The sequence below is a fragment of the Metschnikowia bicuspidata genome, assembly GCF_001664035.1.
Source record: "Metschnikowia bicuspidata var. bicuspidata NRRL YB-4993 chromosome Unknown METBIscaffold_1, whole genome shotgun sequence".
In the NCBI taxonomy this organism is placed as follows: domain Eukaryota; kingdom Fungi; phylum Ascomycota; class Pichiomycetes; order Serinales; family Metschnikowiaceae; genus Metschnikowia; species Metschnikowia bicuspidata.
In genome coordinates, this window is record NW_017387731.1 from 2,637,286 (window position 1) to 2,657,491 (window position 20,206).

At 49.2% G+C, this 20,206-nt stretch overlaps 4 protein-coding genes and 1 non-coding gene across 5 annotated transcripts; 2 read left to right on the forward strand and 3 right to left on the reverse strand.

Annotated features, from left to right (window-relative positions):
* The first annotated feature begins 711 nt into the window (after positions 1-711).
* On the forward strand, positions 712-1,430 carry METBIDRAFT_107710 (uncharacterized protein). Its single transcript, XM_018853851.1, has one exon. The coding sequence runs from the start codon at positions 805-807 to the stop codon at positions 1,282-1,284; it is 480 nt and encodes a 159-aa protein (XP_018714041.1). The 5' UTR covers positions 712-804; the 3' UTR covers positions 1,285-1,430.
* Positions 1,431-1,576: 146 nt separating this feature from the next.
* On the reverse strand, positions 1,577-2,805 carry METBIDRAFT_76556 (uncharacterized protein; the record flags this gene model as incomplete). Its single annotated transcript, XM_018858552.1, has 2 exons — positions 1,577-2,317; positions 2,788-2,805. The coding sequence occupies 2 exons, from the start codon at positions 2,803-2,805 to the stop codon at positions 1,577-1,579; spliced, it is 759 nt and encodes a 252-aa protein (XP_018714042.1).
* A 458-nt stretch (positions 2,806-3,263) lies between these two features.
* Positions 3,264-8,345, reverse strand: SEC7 (Arf family guanine nucleotide exchange factor; the record flags this gene model as incomplete). The annotated part of the gene is made up of 1 exon (XM_018856780.1): positions 3,264-8,345. One exon carries the CDS (start codon positions 8,343-8,345, stop codon positions 3,264-3,266), a length of 5,082 nt encoding a protein of 1,693 aa, XP_018714043.1.
* Positions 8,346-9,808: 1,463 nt separating this feature from the next.
* Positions 9,809-15,454, reverse strand: FAS2 (trifunctional fatty acid synthase subunit; the record flags this gene model as incomplete). Its single annotated transcript, XM_018856593.1, has 1 exon — positions 9,809-15,454. One exon carries the CDS (start codon positions 15,452-15,454, stop codon positions 9,809-9,811), a length of 5,646 nt encoding a protein of 1,881 aa, XP_018714044.1.
* Positions 15,455-19,087: 3,633 nt separating this feature from the next.
* Positions 19,088-19,158, forward strand: METBIDRAFT_t16. The gene has a single exon. It is a non-coding gene; the product is annotated as a tRNA-Gly (tRNA).
* Positions 19,159-20,206: the final 1,048 nt, after the last annotated feature.

Sequence of the window (20,206 nt, forward strand, 5' to 3'; positions counted from 1 at the left end):
GCCAGTAAATAAGGAACAGTCTTGTCGGCTGTGTGGTGTAGCGTTGCGATGCGTGTTTTCGTGCCAGCGTCGGTGGAGCTGAAAATAAATGAGTAGTACGGCCCGCTGGTATTATCTTTTTTCTGGAAATTACGCTTATCCTCCGAGCACGCCGCAACGCCACGGGCCCAAGTCGCCGTCCTGCACCCAGGCCCTCCAGGCGCGCGCACCGTGTTTGCGGGGCCCGTTTCCCAGGCCCCAACAGAAAAAAATGCCCCAATCCAAACCGAGCACGCGAAACCTAAATCCGCCCCAGTTGCCGCAGCACAGAACACAGAACAAACACAAAGTGCCACACAAAAACTGCCACAAATAGCTTCCAGTAAGCGCCTCCAGCAAAAGCTTCCAACAAAAGCCTGCTGTAAAAACTGCTAACAAAAGCTTCCAGTAAAAGTTGCTAACAAAAGCCTCCATTAAAAAGGCGTCTTTTGGAATAGTCCATTGACGAGCCAAGGTACGTAGCTCCTGCTTTTTGAGCCAGCACCACAAGCGCTGTTGCCGGTGTGTTTGTGTTTGGGCAAACAATGTAAAGGTGCAACCGAGAAAACAACGGACCCGCAGCTCAGGCCAGCCGTCCATTTTTGAAGTGCTTCGTGACTGCGCGGCTAATGTAAGTCACGCCTACATTGAGGCCCGTCACAGCTTCCGGGTCTGGAGCCGAAAATAGAGCCGGGTTTAAAACCAGGCCGTGAGGCCCGGGGAGGAAGCGCCGCAAATACCCGCCCATGCACGTGACGTCAAGTTTTTGGGCTCTTCCTCCTAGTGATGAAGTCTCGGTTTCCTTGTCCATTTTCTTGTGGGAAGGAGAGCCTTTGGCTCCACTTTAAGGTGGGGGCCCCAGTGCGGCTGCTCCAGCCATGTGGCCCCGTGCGCAAGTCAATTCTCCCTGCGGCCGGCCCAATTTTCCCCTTGCGGATGGGCCTTTTTTTTTTGCTTATGGGCAGGCCTTATTTCCCTATAGGGACCCTTTCTGGCCCTACGGACTGGCCCTCTCACTGCGACCAGGCATCAGGCACAGGCGCGCCGTTTGCAGCCGGTGTCGATTATGGCAGAGCACACCACAAGAGCTGGTGCTCCCAAAACTTGCAGGTCCGTATTGAATTCCCAAAAAAGAGGAACAGTGAAAATGTCACCGGAATCTGCTGGGTATTAGACATGCACTCACAGCACACTTGGGTCCCATGGTCGCCTCGACTGTGGCCCGGCACCCTTGATTTTCGGTTTTCGAATACTTTGTATCGGTGAAGAACCATTGGGCTTCGGCTTCCTTCCACAAGGCCTTTTCCGGCCTCACAACACCTCCGGTTCTACGCACCGCTCCACACCTACCGTTTAAAACACGAGCTCAATAGTGCAATATTGCCTCTGCATGGGAACCTTCACGCTCAGCGTTCTACATCAAGGTCACCACCGCGTCAAAGTTTACTTATTATACGATGACTATACTGTGGAAATGTACATTCATGTCGGCTTGTCTCGCACTGCAGTGAAAGACTACGCGATGACGAAATACTCACGCTGTGCGAATGTGGCTCGCTTACAAGGAAGGGAAGTTCTGCTCCTTCTTGACAACCTTGGAGTTTGGAGCGTTGGACTTCTTGCCCTTGAAACCAGGCTTTCTGTCGTTGCTGAACTTAGGAGTCTCGTCGGCGAAAACGGCGTTGAAGTCCAAGAACTTCTTCTCCTTTTGCGACTTTTGCTTGGACTTCTTGGTAGCAGATGGCTCGACGTAGCTAGCTTGCTCCTTCTCGATCTTCTCAGCAGCAGTCCACTTGGCCTCGGCACCCTCGTTGGCCTTTCTGACGACTCTGGCACCGCCCAAAGCAGCCTCCTTCTCGCGCAACTCGGCCAAGTAGTCCTGCAAGGACTTGGCGGCTGGGCCAGATGGGTTCTCCTCGGCCTCGGCGGCGAGCTCGGCAGCAGCATCGGCCTCAGCGCGGCTCTCATCCTCCAACTCCTTCTTGTCATCACCCCAAGCTTGCTTGACTTGCTTCTTGGAGTCGGTCTTGCCGGTTCTGGAGTGACGGTCAAATGGCTTCTTGGAGTGCTTGGCTGGCGTGGCAGATGGACCTGGGGTGCTCTTGTTGTTGGTCTTGTTCTTCAAGGCAGCATCGTTTCCGGTTGGGGCCTTCTTGTTCTTTCTGGCCTTGGCTGGGTCAGCTGAAGGTGGTGGGACGTCGGCCTTCTTGGAAGAAGTGGTGGCCTTGGTAATCTCCTTTGGCATTGGCGCAGGGACGGTGTCGTCTTCGACATCGTTACCCAACAAAGCGTATAAGTTCTGAACATTGTTAGTATACAGTCTGCACAGACGGGATCCAAAGATCATTTGCCTAAGGAAACGGGCGGGAGTCATGAGTCAGGGCATGGCAGAGTTTTGTGGTTGATAGCATTGCTCGTCAAGCTTGTATCCTCAAGGTCTACGGAAGGTTTGGTTTTTGAATGCAAAGTAAGATTTGGAGAACGCCGACATTTTCGGTTGCTGTGTCAGCAGTGAACGAAACAATGCCGAAAAATAATCCAGACACTTGATATGTATGTGGAGATGCAATCGGCCATATTATGCTGTAATTGCTGACTGGGCAATACTATATTGTGTTCAACGGGCGTTTTTGTATTCCTCGTTCTTCCATTCATCCCCGCAAGTGCCGGCTGGAAAGACGAACTTAAAATTTCTTCGCTGAATGGCACCCAATTATCATTCCATTGCATGAACACAGCTTCCAATTATCAAGGCATAAGAGCACATACCTTGTTTTCGAAAGACATTTTATCTGATCGGGATGGTCTGGAAGGAAAAAGTAGGTTAAGACGTCCAGAAAATTTTTCAACTTTTTTTGCGTAGTCTGACCGTTTCCTCACCGGCGACTCTGGTGTGACATACCCTGGTGCACGGATGCGCGCTTGGGGCGAACCTTCTTGTCGGTCGAGGCACACGATTATAAGCTACGAGGGGTCTTCGTTTTACATACTGGTTCGTACAAAGGGGAACGATACCTCAAACTTCACAAAAATCACAATATGTACTTATAATTACACGTCTTTCCGGCATGGTGATGAAGTCAACATTTTTTAGCCCCTGGGTATCTCCTTCAAAATCTGTTGGCCTCCATTATTCGTTGCTCGCGCCGCTCATGGTTGCTCACGTGCAGCAAGCGTCGAGGTGCGGCTCTCACATGGGCCATGAGCCCTCGTTGCGCAATTTGCATTACTGTGTTCCACGTCTTCTACACCGACTGTGGTTTCTTCACAAAAACGCTCCCCACCCGGGCCAAGAACATCTGAAGGGCTCTCCGCAAATCACCACCCGTAGCCCGCCCAAATAGGGTGATTGTAAGTTTAAACAAGTCAGGAGAGTGGTTGGCGAAATCATCATCGTCCATTTCCACGAAGCCTTCGAAAATCTCCGTGATGACTGGTCTCCACGTAGCAATGCTCTTCAGTTGATTGCTTTCGTCGAGCTCACAGAATCGTTCCACAATAGAGTAAGACAAAGGCACTACCGACGTCACGATGGTCTCTTTGCTTTCCTGACTCGTGGCTTTTTTGTCGTCACAGTAAAGTCTGAACATTACATTCAAGAAGACGGCCGCAGACATGCTTTCTTGTTTCAACAAGTTTGGAAGCCTCTCGATCACCCCTGCATTCCACAAACGGACTCTTAAATCGTAGTCGTCATTGAAACGTTTGGCAAAGTCGAAACTCTTGTAAAGAAGCTGACAGATTTCCGTGAGATGTTCGTCCGGAACGGCCTCGTAAAACTCGTCCTTCACTGCAAGCTCCAGAACTAGTTCTATCATCAATAATTGTAGCACGCACTTGATGACAATGGAAGACTTATCTCCCGAAACTTCCTCTGTGTCTTTCGTGTGCATATCTTCCGAGTCATTGATATCCAAAGAATTCACGTCAGAGTTTTCTTCATCTTCTCTCAATGGATCCAAAGTAAATAACTCTTTGGCTGTCGTGAGATCAAACAACAGAGAAAAGGTTTTGAGAATGGCATCCCATTGTCCTTTCAGGAACTTGTCGCAATTCTGTACCAAGAACTCTTCAAAGCACGATTTTCCTGTTCTAGCAATTGTGTCGTTTTCTTGACAAATGCAACTAACCAACAAGTTAAGCAAGTCGTCGAATCTGGGAGTAAGAGCATCAAAATAGTGCGAGAAGAGAGAGACCATGCCATTCAAGGCTTGAATGAAAGTTGTGGAAACCCAGAATGACATCTTGTCATTGTCGGCCATATTCACCCCATACTGTGCTGAAGCACCATCATCATCATATCTCAAACCCCAGGGGCAGGCAATAACGCCAAAAATGGGGGCCAAGAGCTTTTGATAAATCAAGTCCCAGAAATCGGTCTCGAAATGGTCTCCGTATTTAAGAAGAACGTCAAAGAAGTGAGTCAAGGTACGAGAACGCACTTCAAGTTCTTCGCCGCTCATGATGATGTCGTAGAAACCATACAATAGAGGGAACCACAACTTCATGAGATTCTCGTATTTCTCACTTGCAAAATCCCTTGTAGCTGAAATAGTATCTTTGCTGCTAAGCTCGATTGAAGTTTTCGCCACCCGTACGATTAATCTCGATAGTACCTCCAAAGATAATAGGCCAACCTTTTGCAATTGCTCATTCTTCGCAAATTCTGTGAAGCATGTAACCAAATCTGCAAACGAATCTTGTTTGATCACTTCGTCGCTGAAGTCCTTGTTGATTGTAAACGCCAATTTATAGGCTTTTGTAACGAGAGCATCCTTCTTATCTTTCGCAGCCACAGTCAAAACTTCAAAGATTGTCTTCCAACCAGATTTTATTTTATTTGCCTTTGCCAAAACCATATTGTTCACGCACTCCAAGACCATGTCTTTCACTTCAAATGAATTATTGTGCAGTATGATATACTGAAACGGTTTCAAAAATTCTTTCTGAAACTTAAACTGTGCTAGTTCCTCAATGTCCATGAAGCGCATGGAAAGCTGTCTCAATGAATCCAAAGCAAAAAAATCAACAGCCAAATTGGGATTACATCCAACTCTGTTGAATACATCACCCAAGATGACCCACAATTGCGACCATTCCAAACGAATTCTACTCATATTGTAGTAGCAAATATCAACAACCTTTTGCAAAGAAAACATTCTGGGGTTGCTTGATTGTCCGGATGAGTCGATCTCCTCGGTGGCAACCTGACTCAAAGCTTCCACAAAATCTTTAATGGCTTCACCAGATAATTCAGAGCTGTTCGTGAATACCTTGTCGATGGCAACGCTCAATTCTGTTCTGAAGAGTAACTGGGCAGATTCGGCCGAGAGCTGTTGGTTGTGATATTTAATGGAGGCGGACTGGGATGCCGAAGTCTCCCTAGTGAACAGGCTGAAAAATCCAGATGGCTGGGAAGACGTGCTTTCAATAGAATTTCTGTTGACGAGTTTAATGGAACTTACATCAGGTATCGAATCTCTATCAATCCCCTTCGCAATCAATTGGAGCCTCTCAAGTTGCGAAATCGAAGTCAAAACGGCTGTCCATGACTTATGAAGATAGTTTCCCTCGCTGACTGCGATTTCCAACATGACGTGCATTGCATCCACATTTTTCGATCTGATATCTTCAATGTTGTTAAGATTTTGGAATTGGACCAAAGCACCAATGAAAGACTGTTTGGCGTATTCCAAATCGAACAAACAAGAAATTTTGATTGAAAGCTTGATACCCTCTAAACAGATCTTGATGACACTTGGTTCGTCATACTCTTTGAAAGGCCCAGTCAAGCCGGCCAAAATAGACATCCAAGTGGTGTCAAAGATCGATCTGACGTGCTGCACATTGGAAGCTGCATAATAAACCTGGTTTGGGGAATCTTCTGATCGCGATTTCTTGCCCAAAGTTTTGAATAGCTTTTCGGTCTTTGTGGACATTTCCTTTGAGGCGTGAATGTAAGCCTCGCGATTCAAGTCTCTGGATCCGAAAAAGCCAGATTGTTGCGTCGCAGCCAAAGTTTGGTCGCCGGCTAGCAAAGCAGCGTGATGCTCTGACTGTAACTTGATTTCGTTACCCTGAATTTCCGAAAAAACTTGTTCAAGAAATTGTCTTGGGAGATCTTTGCCATCGTCGATTCCAGAATTGTTCATGATGAAATTTTCAACTGTCATTCTGTTTTTCACTTGCTTTGAATGTTGATCTGTGTTAAGCATGACAGTTGAATAAGCCAAGACATATGCGGCGTCGGCATTGGAAAAAACTCGTGGGTTTCCTAGCACATACCTCTCTGCAAATTTCAACATGAATCTATCGATCTTCTGACCCTCTCCTGGTAGTCTGAACAGCTGCAAGAATGTTCTCAAAGAATCAACAAAGGAGTTGTCTTGGAAGTTCATTTGGTCGACAAAAGCATGCATGATCGCAACGTTCTTATCACTTCCGTCACCCAAGTAATCCCCCAATGCGGCTTTATCCAAAGACTCGGTGTTCAACAAAAACAACGCAATATCTTCCGGCGAGTCTGATTTGATGAAGCCGTTTTCGATGAAGTAGGCAACACCCTTTTTTGGCTTTTGACTAAACTGTCTGCATCCTTCGACCAAAGCTCTTTTTCTCTGTTTCTGAGTCTCGAACTGCTCTGGATCGTCTCTCTCGCTTTCGGCGGCAGGCTGCTGATTTCCGATGAAAGAAGGGTTGCGGGAATTGCTGTGGGACGAAATAGGAGAACCCTCGAGAGTCAACTTGGGGAATGCGTTTGCCAATTTTTGCGGGGACACGAATCCTTTTTGGGCCCACGAATGGAGCGATCTCAAGAAAGCCACCGAGCAACTCAAGGAGGTTATTTTCATGGAGTACTCCAAAGGGAACAAGTTGTAGACGTCGGGTTCCGGTGGCTTTGAAGACATGGTGGCCGTGGTCAAGTTGTCGATTTTGCTGACTTCGTAGAGCGCAATGCCTGCTCTCTTGTTCTCCTCAAAGGCGTCTTTCTGGGCCAAGGACACCTCGACACGCGACAAGGCGAGCTTCGTCAAGTAATCAATGATGATCTCGCAGATGTTTGGCTGGGAGCTGTCGCAGTCGTAGTTCAAGTAGAACTCGATGATGCATCTGGAGTCGTTACAGAGACGCTCGATGACTGAGAGCAAGTACCTTTTCTGGTGCGGCGTGGAGGTTTTCATCTCCGACACCGGGAAGTATATCTGCTCCCACAAGACAGGAATCTCCATTTTGAAGTCGGACCGCAAGTTGGCGATCAAGAGCCAGAAGGTCTCGAGGGTCAACTCGAAGACCGGGGCCAACGGCGAGGCCGCGTTCCGTATGAGGGCCTGGCACAAGTAGCTTCTCACGGCGTCGATCAAGCGCGTCTGCTCGTCCGTGCTCGAGGAGAGGATCACCACGTCCTTGCTCAAGAAAATGTCGATGTTGTTGCGCAAGATGGTGTGGATGATGTGCAACGAAAGGAGCTTCGAGCGCACGGAGTGCGACCTCATGTCCACGCTGTCAGCCTCCAAGTCTTTCACGGAGAGCTTGCACATGGCGCGGAAAATCAAGAACGCGTCCTTCACCACTAGGTCCTCGTCCTTTTCCGACGCGCGGTTGGCCTCGCTGACCCGCGCCAGGTCGGCCGAGTCGCCGGAGAGGTTCTGCAACTGCTCAAGCGTCATTTTGCCCGCGCCGTTCTCCGCGTGCTCCGCCGGCTCCGCCACGGCGCCCACGTGGATATTCACGTACGAGCTCAGGCGAGACGCGCGGGACTTGGCGCTGGAGACGGCCTCGCCCACGCGCTGGAAGATCGTGGCGATCACCTGCGTCAACGTGCCCTGTGCCACGGCCTGGTTGCGGGGGGTCAACGAGAAGATGAACACGTTGTAGATCTGGCGCACGGCCTTCAAGAGCGACGCGCCGTGCGTGGGCATGAGGATGATGCTGTGGATGAGGGCCCGCACCACCTGCAACTCCAAGTCCGGGTCCGTGCCCTCACCCTCGAAGCACGCCGAGATCACGTCCACCGACGCGTCCGTCAAGCGCGTGCGGTCCGCCTCGTCGTCGAACAGCGCATAGTCGAACAACTTGGCAAAGAGGTCCACGGCCTTGCATTTCAACTCCGTGTTCGGCGTCTCGCACGCCAACTTCAACGCCTCGAAAAGCACGTGCGGGTCGCGGGACGCGGAGTTGTTGAGCGAGTCGATGGCCTTCTGCGTAGCCGTCTTCAACAGGGCGTTTTTGTGCGCCTCTTTGCTCTGCAAGATGGCCTCGAACGTCTTCATGAAGATCGCCGTGTTGTCCACCTTGGCGTGGCTCGGCCGGCCGGGCGCGGGCGCCATGGAGCTCGAGGCCCGGCGCGAGCTCGGCGCGGACGCTGCCGACAGCGACAGCACGCGTCCCTGCAGCTGCGGTGCTCTCAACATCCCGGCCTCGTCCGGGAACCCGCGGTCTTTTGTTGGCACGGCCGGCTTTTCCGCCGGCGCCTCCGCCACCTCGCGTTTCGCGCCATCGGTGGCTGCAGACACGTGGCCGCCGTTCTCCTCGGCGGGCTGCGTACTTGGTCCTGCAGTGTCCGCGTGCTTGCCGCCGTCTATCAGAGCCTTCGACTCTGGCGCCAGAGCATCTGCGTCCGTTTTTGTATCCTTGATTTTGGGGGCCAAAGCTGCGGCATGTGCGCTGCTATCCTCGGCTGTGGTCTCGCCGTTCTGCTCGACTTTATTTTCGCCGGTCTCGCCGTTTTCAGTGGCTCTTTCGTGCTCTTTTTCGGCAGGCACTCCACCTCTAGGGGCGCCGGGCTCGCCGGAAGCATCGCCCACAGCCTCCTCGGATGTTTTCTGCCCACTGGAGGCAGGGGGCAGCTCTGCATCGGCCGTTTCCGTAGCCGCCTCAGCCAGGATAGAGACAGCGGCTAATTCCTCGCCCGTGGCGGCTTTTTTCTCGGGATTTTCGCTGCCACGGCTCCCGGCGCCTTCTGCTTCTTCGGGAACATTGCCATTGACGCCAGCCAGCTCTTCAGAACATCGTGTCGGCAGGGGTTTATCCTCGCTGACTCGCGTCTCACTCATGATGGGTAAAAGTCACTCAAAATAGGTCGGATTTTCTCGGGGAAAAGGGGACCTGGCTTGTTTCGGGCTCGCACTCCTATGCTGTGTGTTTCAGAAGACAATTTTTTGCCTGAAGTGATGCAATCGCGGGGTGCTGCGGATTGTTTGGCGAGTCGTTTGCCTTCTTTCGTGGGTCCTCGTCTCAGAGCCCACACCGTTGCCGGGATATTGAGCCTTGCACGTGACTGCGGGTCACGTGCCCTGGGCTGTGGCGTTTCGACCAGCACCCATATTCTTTTACTTGTGTCGCCATAAGCGCATACGAACGTGTTGGCCGGATGCTTGCTAAGATCCTTGCATTTGGTTCCCTGTATTTTCCAGTAATGTTATGTGTGATATGTCGGGTGAGTTTGTCTGGTATTCGAAATAAGCCTTGCCTTCTTATCTCCATTCGCGCTTGTTTCTGAGGTCCAGATTAGGCCACTGAGCCAGGAAAGTAAACAGCCCCTAAAAATGTTCTGTTTCTTTTTTTTTTGTTTTTTGTAGGCATCAACTTTGTGTCGCTTTCAAGCACGGATTCCTTTCTCGGACATACTGGGAACACACCTAGAGTCTGCCTCAGTCTAATCATCTAAACTTATATGCAATCTTTGTCGACGTCCAGTCACGTGAGCGCTCTTGCTGGGGTTAACATCGACTTATAAACCGGATTGATTACTAGTATATAAATCAAAAAAAAATCAAAAGCTAAATACTTATTAGAACTCACTCAAAGCAACTGCGGTGGCCTGGAAGTCGTCGTGCGAGATGGAGACATTGACCTTCTTGACACCGGCCTTGGAAGCAGCTTCCGCGGCGGACCCGCTCAACACAACGGTTGGGGCTCCGTTGGCATCACGCACAATTTCAATCTCCTTCAATGCAGCGCCGGCACCCTTGGACTTGACACCCAAGGCCTTAAACACGGCCTCCTTGGCGGACCAAGTACCAGTGAACGATGCAGGTGGGTACGCGGACTTGGACGCGTACTCGACCTCGCTAGCAGTGAAATTTCTCTCGATGAAAGTCTCGTTCTCCAAGTTCAATGCGGAGATGACTTCGACATCCACGCCAACACCCTTGGAGCTCTTGTTCAAGCCAGACAAAGCCTTGGAAGTAGCGTCAGCAACGGACGACACGTAACTCTTGTCAGACTGAACACCCTTCTTGCTGAAGACCAAACCAGTCTTGCTCTCTTCCACGCGCGCCAATGGGTCCAAGTAAACAGGCTGCTCCAACTCATCAGCGTAAGGAGGCTTGTCCTTGGCCACGAACATCGAGTTTCTGGTGATGGCGTTGTGCATGTATCTGTACGCCCTCTTGTTTCTCGATGTCACTCTAGCAGCGTAGTCCTCGTAAGTGTTCTTGTCCAAACAAGCAAACAAGTAGTCGGAGTGAACCGCAACGGCTTGGGCACCCTTTTGACCGAAACCGAAAGACGTAACGGAAACAGCCTTGATACCATCCGTTTGGATGGATCTCGATGGGTACAAAACGTGCTCGAACTCCTCCATGACCTTGTCGACATTGTCGGCATTTCTGTTTCCAGGAACAATACCACTGTTCAAAATTTGGATCGCTCCGTTCAACATCCAGGCACCAGCCGCACCCTTTGGATGTCCTGTCAAGTACTTCTGGAAGACACCAAAGACTGGGTTACCCTCAGATCTACCCAAGTGTTTCATCATAGCGTTGATAGTAGCAGACTCGTTCTTGTCGTTGGCCTTAGTCGAAGTACCGTGGAAAGAGGCGACTCCCAAGTCATCAATAGTCAAGCCGTACGTAGCCAAGGCTCCTCTCAATGGCGCAATTCTAGGGTCACTCTTGTAGAAATTGTTACCCCATTGCTTCTTGGCGTCAGCAACTTGTTTGCTAGCCTCTCTGCTGATTTCCTCCGTTCTTTCGCGCAAGAAGTCACCAATGGAAAACTCCGAACCATACTCCTCCTTGGCAAGTTCAGCCTCCTCAGACAAGTAGTCGATTTCGGACTCCTCCCAGTTGGCAATCTGCTCCAACCTCTTCTTCAATTGTCTTGCTCTGTACTTGATGTTCAACATGGAAGATGGGTACTTCAAGTCACCGTGGTGCTCACGGGCAGTGGTCAAGATACCCTTACCTGGAGCTGGGACAGATCTACCAATCTTGTCGGTGGCAGTCGCGGTCATGGCCAACACGGCGTAGATAGGAACACCCATCTTAATAGCCAAGTCAGCAGTCATGATGAGCTGAATACCAGAACCTTGAGCCTCCATGAAACCATTTCTGGTGGTGGTAGCTGGTCTGGACATCTCAGATGGAGTTCTGCCATGGGCAAATTCATCAAGAGCATTAGAGGTAGCGTTCATGTTTGCGAACTCATAAGATCCTTCCTCCTGGAAATCATCGTAACCACCAACAATACAAATCTTGGCCTTGTTTTGAAGGATGGTCTCAATACCAGTGTCCACAGACTCCACAGCGGTTGCACAAGCACCGACTGGAGTCTTGATTGGACCAGAAGAGGACAACAACAACATGTTCACCCAAGCAGACATGGTGTTGATGAAAGACTCCTGCAAAATATCGTTCTGCACTGGTTTGTCAGAGTACCTGTCTTTGAACATGCCTCTCAACGCAGAAACACCACCCATACCGGAACCAGAACAGTTTCCAACTTCAGACACATGAACGTACTTGTAAAACTCGTAAGGGTCGGTGATACCAGCAGACAACAATGCCTCCACAGTAGACACCAAAACAAACAAAGTGATTGGATCAACTTGAGAAATGGTGTCCTCTGGGATACCGTAAGTCTTGGCATTCCAACCGGTAGGAATTTGACCAGCTACCAATCTGTCGAATCTCAAAGCCTTAGGAATAAGCAAAGTAGCACCCTTCAACACCTTAACGGTGTACTCACCAGATTCGTCGATTTCAAAGATCTCGACCTTGTCGCCGTGTTGGTGCTTGTATTGCTCGGCAGTTTCCTTCGAAGCCTCAAATGGCTCCAAGTCGTGTTGGATAACAACTTCTTGAATCATTTGCTTCTTGTTAGGGTCGTAACCATCAAACAACTCTGGCTCGATAAGACGGATACCAGCGTGCTCCAAGATCTCCTCCTCGTATTTGGCCTTGATATCCTTGTCCTCAACAGGTTGTTGAGTCTTGGCGTCGACCCATCCAACGTAGGTCTTTCCCTTGATCTTACCATTGAAATACTTGATCAAACCCATGATCCAAGCCATTTCGATACAACCCTCCAAGGAGAATTCACCAGTTGCTTCCATCTCCCATCTGGTTCTGGCGTTACCCCATGGACCGACCTCGGCGAAACCGGTGACAACAATCACAGAGCTCAAGTCCAACATACCCTCCAAGTCTGGAGAGATCAGCTTGATTTCCTCGTAAGACTTCATACCTGGGAAAGCAAAGGTCATGTTAGCTCTTGGCTGGACGGTGGCTTGAGAGTAATTGGCGTCGACACCCTCACCGTTGACAACCTTCTGCTCAATGCTCGACTCAATGGAAACGGCTCTTCTAATGTCGGAGCTCTCGACCAAGTCAGTTCTCAATTTGGTTGTGAACTCCTTCAAGTTCTCAATGAATTGCAAACCACCGTTCAAGTCAGCCATAACAGGCTCCTCTTGACACAAGTTGACAATGGCAGGTGTCAACAAACCCAAGATATTGAAAGCCATTTCCTTTTGCGAAAAGGTTCTAACACCGACCTTCTCGATACCTTCAGCGATGATGTTGTTACCGCTCATCAAACCGGTACCTCTAGTCCAACCAATGATGGCACCGCAAACGGTCAACTTGGTTCCCCAGTCCTCAGAGTACCATCTGTTAAACAAAGTCTCCAAAGAGATCTTGGACTCGGAGTACAAACCATCGAAACCGAAAGTACCATGATTAGGAGAGAGTGGCAAGATTACTTGGGCAGGTCTGGTGTCAGTCACCTTCTTGGCCTTGACAGCACCCAACAATCTCAACAAGTTGGTCAACATGATTCTGTGAGCCAATTCAGACTTGGAGTCGATGTTGTCCAACCCGTTACCATTCTCTGGAATGGCAGCAAAAGGAATGATGGCATCCAAATCCCAACCCAAGCCGTCCTTTGCGTCATAGATGTAGTCAATCAAAGCCTCGACGTCTTGTTTGGAACCCTGGTTGAAAGGCACAACAATCAAAGTGGAACCAGTAGCACCGTATCTGGAGTACATAGACTGGTAGTACTCGGTAACCTTCTTTGAGAAACGAGAGGTGGTGACGATGACCTTGGCACCACCAGAGATCAAACCTTGCAAAATTTCAGCGCCAATGGAGCCAGCACCGGCACCGGTAAGCAACACGTGCTTGTCCTTGAAAGTCAAACCATTGACGGCACCGCTCTCCAAGCCGTCCAAGTAAAGAGAAGACAACTTCTGGTCGTATTCCCATCCATCGCGAGTTTTTCTTTGAAGGTTCAAGAATGGAATAGTCTGCGGAGGAATCGTGGAAGAGACGGGCTGCAAGATCGAAGTCTTGTCGGGCAAAGAAGCAATCTCGTCGTCGGAAGTGGTGGTTTCGTCGTCCTCGCTTGGTGTGCTGGAGCCTGCAGCGACTTGCAAAGCATCCTTAGTGGCCTGGTCGGTGACAATCTCCTTGTTGTTCTCCATGAAGTTGACCAATGAGCTGTACAACTGGTCAAGCTCGAGCTTGGTGTTCTTTGACACAGAGGACTGCTTCGAAATGGCCTTGTAAACTCTAGCCAAGTCCTCCTGGATTGTTGGCTGGACCTGCTTGGTCATTGGGCCTCCCTGAGCCATTTCGTAGACATATTGCTCAAACTTTCTGACAGACTCCTTGTTGGCTTCCTCGTAGACAATCTTGCCCTTGGCGTCAACAGTGGTCTTTGGGCCCGTGATTCTCGACACATCTTTGTAGACAGGGTCCACGTCCAACACCTGCTTACAGTTGTCGATCAACTGCTGGCCCAACTTCTGAGCTAACTGGTAGGTCTCGCCCTTGTAGCCCGGAGTGTGGTCAATGTGGTACTGCATGAACTTGATCAAAGAAGGCGAAGCTCTGTTCATGATCTGAATACACTGGTTGATGGTCTCGCGGTCGATGGAGTCCAACTTGCCGAAGATGATGTCGAAGTACATAGACAAAACGTCTTGTCTGGCCCAGTTCCAGTACGAGTCGTACTGTCTGGACTTCAACGTGGAAAAGATAGGCTTGATGCCCTTGGCGTAGAACTCGCCGTGCTCGGCCTCCCACAAGTCAAGCTCCTTCTGCAAGACAGCCGAGGCCTCCTTCTCCTTGATGAAGGACCTGGCGCCCTTGTTCAAGTCGACCTGCAAGTAGCGGGCCAATGTCTCGAGCTGCTGCTTGGCCAAGTTCTTGTTCTCAGCGGTCAACGCATCCAAGGCAGCGCTGTCAATGACGGCGCCACCGGCGGCAGCACCGCCCGCGCCGGCGGACGCCGAGGCCAACGAGATGCCGGCCGAGGCCGCGTATTTCTGCGCGATGGTGTCCAAGAACTCCTTGGCCTCCCCTTCGGAGCCCAATCTGGAGGCTGGCTCGTTGACCAAGGCCATGAGCAAGACCGAGTCCTGTCTACCGGGGCCCAAGCCGAACTTGGACTCCAAGTACTTTCTGGCCACGGTGATGGAGAAGCCACCAGGCATCTTGGAGGACATCAAGCGGCCCACCAAAGACGTGGAGGTCTTGCCCAACTGCCCGTTGAAAGAGTCCTGGAACGACTCGGCCAACTCCTCCAAGGGCGTGTCCTCGGGCTTGTCTGGCGTCGAGCCGAACTCCTTGCCCAAGTCACCCAAGATCTCGTTCTGCACAGTGGACTTACCGTTGACCAAGTCCTTGATAGCCTTGGTCATGGGGACGGCCTCCAACGATTTCTTCAACTTCTGTGCCACCAACACGTGGAGAAGCAACGAGGCCTTCACGGGCTCGTCGGAGACAGCGGCGGCGGCCGCAGCTGGTGCTGCGGGAGCGGCTGGGGCGGCAGCTGGTGCAGCGGCCGGAGCAGCGGCGGTGGGAGCAGCGGCAGGAGCAGCGGCGGCTGGCGCCTCCTTGGCGGCAGCGGCAGCCTCCAACTCGGCGGGCTCCGGTGTATAGTAGATTTCCTTGGCATCCTTGGCGTAGCACAAAACCTGGCGCTGCAAAGACAAGGCGGCGTCGTAGGACTCGTACTTGGCCTTGATGGTTCTCAGCGCCATACCCGCCAAAGTGGGCGAGGGGCCAATCTCCACCACACGCTCGGTGTTGTGGTCTTTCAAAAACACGTCCTGGGTCTCGATCCATCTGACGGGCGAGGCGAATTGGTACGCCAACAACTCCGTCAACAAGGTGTGAGAAAGCTCCTGTTCAATCTCGGGTCTCATGGCGGCTAAGTGTTTCTAGGAGGAGCGGATATCTAAACGGACAGTTCTTTTTTTTTCCTTTTTGGGCACTGCAGGGTTATTCGCGACAATGTCTTTCGGAATAACGCCAGTACAGATGAAGAAAAGAACTGGGAGTGAGTGTTCAGTACTGCTTGACTAGAAAAAGGGAGTAGTATAGTGCGCAAGATGCCTTCCATATATTTGGGTCGCGACACGGCAGCTACAAGGCCCTGTCCTGCATGCAGTGGGGCGCCGGGGCGGAAAGGTTGGAATTTGGGTGCAAATGTTGGGAAGCGGGCGGCGCTTGTGTGCAGGTCTGGGCCCGGGCGGTGTGTATTGGTGGTGCCGTGTGGCGGTGGGCGTTTTCGGATATGGCCATAATGTTTGTTGGTTCCTGTGCAGACACATGGGTTGATTCCTGTGCAGACGCATGAGTTGCTGGTAGAAGTGGCATGTTGCGTTTTGGCAAGGAGCTTGTTGTAAAGAGTCCTGCAATCTGATATCGTACTCGGGTCGAAGCGCGCCTCAGCTAATTTTGGGTTCCACCTCAACTAATTGACCGAAGCCCGCGCAAGCTTCTCTGACTCAGGTGCTTGTTTTCTGGGGTTACAGGTCTTTTTTCAGAAGAATACTCCCAGGTGCGTTTCAGTATGGTTTTATCGAGGGACCCGAAAAGCGACGGTGTCTACTGTAGGTACACGATCAACAGCCGACCGATCAATAGAAGCATCATTCATAGGAAGTCTGGGGTGAGCTAACTTCGCTGGAATACAGGTTGATTTAGTGTGTGTCTTTTAATCTATATAGTTGAGCAAGCCGCTGGCGTAGGTCTGAAACGGTGGGTGACGGTGTTTGTTTCAAATGCTAGGGCCGTTTTTTGGTGGGTGCCGCGTATCTGTAAGCAGACCTCGTTTATCTAGCTGATACCTCGTTCCCCTATATCAAAAGCCTCTTTTCATAGACTTTTTGGCTCTGTAAAGCTATGAGAATCACTGGGGAAACTTTGTAAGCTCATTTCGAGGATGGCAACCCCCAATTTTTCAGCTCCTTCAAAAACAATCACTTTAGGTCCAAATGAGGAAGGACCTAATTTTGGGTGCGAAAGTTCTCGGCCCGATCAAAAAACCCTTTTTCACGGAAAGCGTGTATATAGTGGAACTTTGATGGCATCAATTCCTGAATACCTTGATTAGGACCCCCTTCGGCGGGCCTGTGGCCTGAATTCTACTTGACCTTATTCCAAACTTCGGCTCTACTGACGCGAAAAGGAATGTCCTCGGTTTAACCAATACTGCCTTGAAATATTTTTGGCTGCAAAGCTTAATCGCATATTCAAGAGGATCATTCTAACAATTCGCATAGTTCCTCGGCAAAGGCACCCACAATTCTTTTCCTGCCAAGACTATAAGGTCCATTGAGCAAGCAAGGCAAATTATATGGAGACATTGTATGTCGAAAAAAAAAACAATTTACACTCTTTGTATTACACCAGCTTCCATGACTTACTTCAGGAGAAACATCTTTGTGATACCTTAGCCATCAGCAGTCCACTTACAAATGTATGAAAAAATGACGTCAAGTTATAGAGATCTATCATTTTGTATGAATGGTTCTTGAAATGAAGTAAAGAATACGATTAGTATGGTACCGACAATCCATGAACATATATATACCATGGTCTTGCCCAGATGAGGGCACAGATATTGATGCTTAATTCCAGCAATCTCACCTTCATAAAATATTGTCTAATCATACACAAGTAAAAGTCGTTACAAGGTTCCGTAGGTAAGCCTGCGGAAGAATCATTTAGAATATAAAATACACCCTTTTAAGGAAATCATAACTGAACATTATATTTCAACAAAAACATAAAAAAAGTTTCAACAATGGATCTCTTGGTTTTCGCATCGATAAAGAACGCAGCTAATTGCGATACGTAATATGACATTGGATTTTTGAACGCACATTGCACCTTAAGTTATTTCTCAAGGCATGCATGGATGGTCGGTATTTACTCTCAAACTTTTTGGGTTGGTCTTGACTCCCGTCTAAATATCAAATGACTCTAGAATAAGTTTTAGAATCACCCCCAATCTTCCTCATCTTCGTAAGACTACCCACTGAGCATATCAATAAGCGGAGAAAATTAAACCAACAGGTATTGCCTAAGTAACGGCGATTAAAGCGGCAAAAGCTCAATTATGAAATCCTCAGGAGATTTGGAGGGCAAAGTCAGCTTTCTTTTTCCATGTTCCTATGGAATTTCACATTTCGTGAACACCTTGGGGTTTATCTACAAAACTCTGCGCCTCAACAATAATTCTTTTTTTTTGAAAACAAATCACAATTTCGAACTTCAAAGGTGCCATGAATCGAAAAAAATGCAATTTCTCTCCTCCTTTCCAAAGTAAATACATCCTCCGATATCGAAGTGGCTCCCATGATCAGCGATCTCAAAAATCCAATAGATAAGCCCTTGCATTTGCTCAACTTTCGCGGAGCCCTAGAAGTTGGGTAGTCGTGCGCGGCACGCCGGCATCGCTATATAAAGAAAAACTCGTCCACTTTTCACTGTCTTTTCCTTCCACAAATAAATACATTTGCATTTAGTACCCTACATGTAGAGTTCCCAACGCGTATGCCTTCTCACCTGCCCTGATCGTATTCGTTTACTTCCAGTTTAAAATGGCCTGAGAGAACACTTTCGCTGTTGGAATATCACTTGAGATCATCTCCACCCTGTCTGTCGTGCTCCTTGAGAGTCTCGGTTGCCTTACGGGACTATTTATATGATCCACATTTTTTCTCATTCCAGTCTACTTCGGCTTCTTATTCTTATTGTTTTTTCTTGCAGATAATTCGTAGTATCTGATGTCTGTGAATGTGCCACATGCAAATCCATGGCATAGACCCGAAAAGTCATCCTACTCTCTTTTAACCCTCAACCGGGTGTATAGATTCAAGCATAGCTGTGTTGCTTCTTCAAACGATGTCATGAATGCAAATTGACAAAGAGACATGTCGGCTCTGTTTTTTTTTTGCTTTTGAAAGATCTGTTGGCGAAGATCCAGAATGACCTTTACTTAGTGTTTAAGGAAAACGGGCCTGGGTGTAGAAACCAAGCTTTCCAATAACTCTGGGATATCCAGATAGAAACTGTCTCAAGCCTGATGTGGTTTTGTTTGACGTATATCTTATTGCCGCATGCATCTGAAGATGATATGCTTGACTTTCTGCCAGATCTTTCATATGACAAAAAGCAGCGGCATGTTGTTCTTTTTCTTGGTGAATACATCTCTTGCTTTGGTTGTGAATCTACTTCTTACCACCGGACGCCAGCACCAACTTCGGGCAGCCCCATGACAGATATTCCAATGTCAACAAATAAACACTGCCGTTAATATTGTTTTAGGATCTTGCTGATGCCAACCTTGCAGAAGCCGCTTCAAACCTTTGTCGAAGGGCAGATTTGGGGAGATTTTGCATGTCGCAGTTTCCAATGGTTGGAGATTTGAATCAGAATCATTTTGCTATCATAAAAATTGTATTCATAGTTTGCAAAGGCACAAACCACGCCTGTCTCCCTTTCTTAATGATGATATAAACATCCCGACACCCAGAAACATCACAGAAGCGCAAGTGGTTTAGTGGTAAAATCCAACGTTGCCATCGTTGGGCCCCCGGTTCGATTCCGGGCTTGCGCATCCTTTTTTGCTGTCGTGGATAATTGGAATTGTCGAGACTCGGAATTGTTCGATTGAGGACGATGTTACCTGTCGTAACAAAGCAGGATTTTTCCTGCCAATAAGAAAGGTCCACGAACAGATGCGTGCGTTCGGGAAGTTCCTTAAGGACTATGAAATGTAAGGTTTGTTCTTCGGAAGAGATTATTGAGTATAGCAGGAAAATGGTCGAGGGAGCAGGACGATGAAGACTCCGTCGCCATGAGTTTCGTGCTTCTTTGAAGGCTAGAAAAGAAACAACGCATGATCACTCTGTTATCGTCAAGTTGAGCTTGTGCAGCCAAAATGCATGCTCTGTAGAAACAATAGAGTTGTATAGTTCTTCTTTCGCGTCCAGTATCTAGCTCGAAGGGAACAGACTGGCATAGTCTGTAACACAGTTGTGAAGTAATTCCTTCGCTTCCTGCATCAGGCGCGAGAAGATCAGATTGGTGCCTTATCAAAGGTAGGACATCTCTGATGAAGTTCTCGTGGGAACAGTAGAAAAGCGAGCATACCGAGAGAAGCTGTGCTTTTGTTCCGTGCATAGAAACCTCAATCGTAAGAACCCAGAGCAAAAGCCTTTATACCGTGGATTCTGGGATTCTTGGGTGGTCTGTGATGGCGCCGAACGACATTGTTGAAGTCGCAGTCATTCAGACATGTGCTCTGTGGGGCACATGGACCATAAAGGCAATTAAGGCCGTCATGGAAAATGAGAATAGAGACGCTTTGCCAGGCGCCCCTCATTTAGTCGTACTGCCCCGATTTCTCTTTATTTGTGAGACTGCACAGCCCAGTCATTCATTTCTACATGCGTGTTTCTATTGTCGCCCAGGTCCGATCTCTGCAAACCTTCGCTAGACAGCGGCAGATCGCGGTGGATGCAAGCAGCCCTAAAGGCTTATTGTTCCAAAAGCCGTGTCTAAAAACAATACCCTGGAAAACCCAGCCCTAAAAAGCCAAGCCCCACAAAAGCAAACCCTATCCGACCAAGCTCTAAAAAATCAGGCCCTAAAAAATGAGGCCG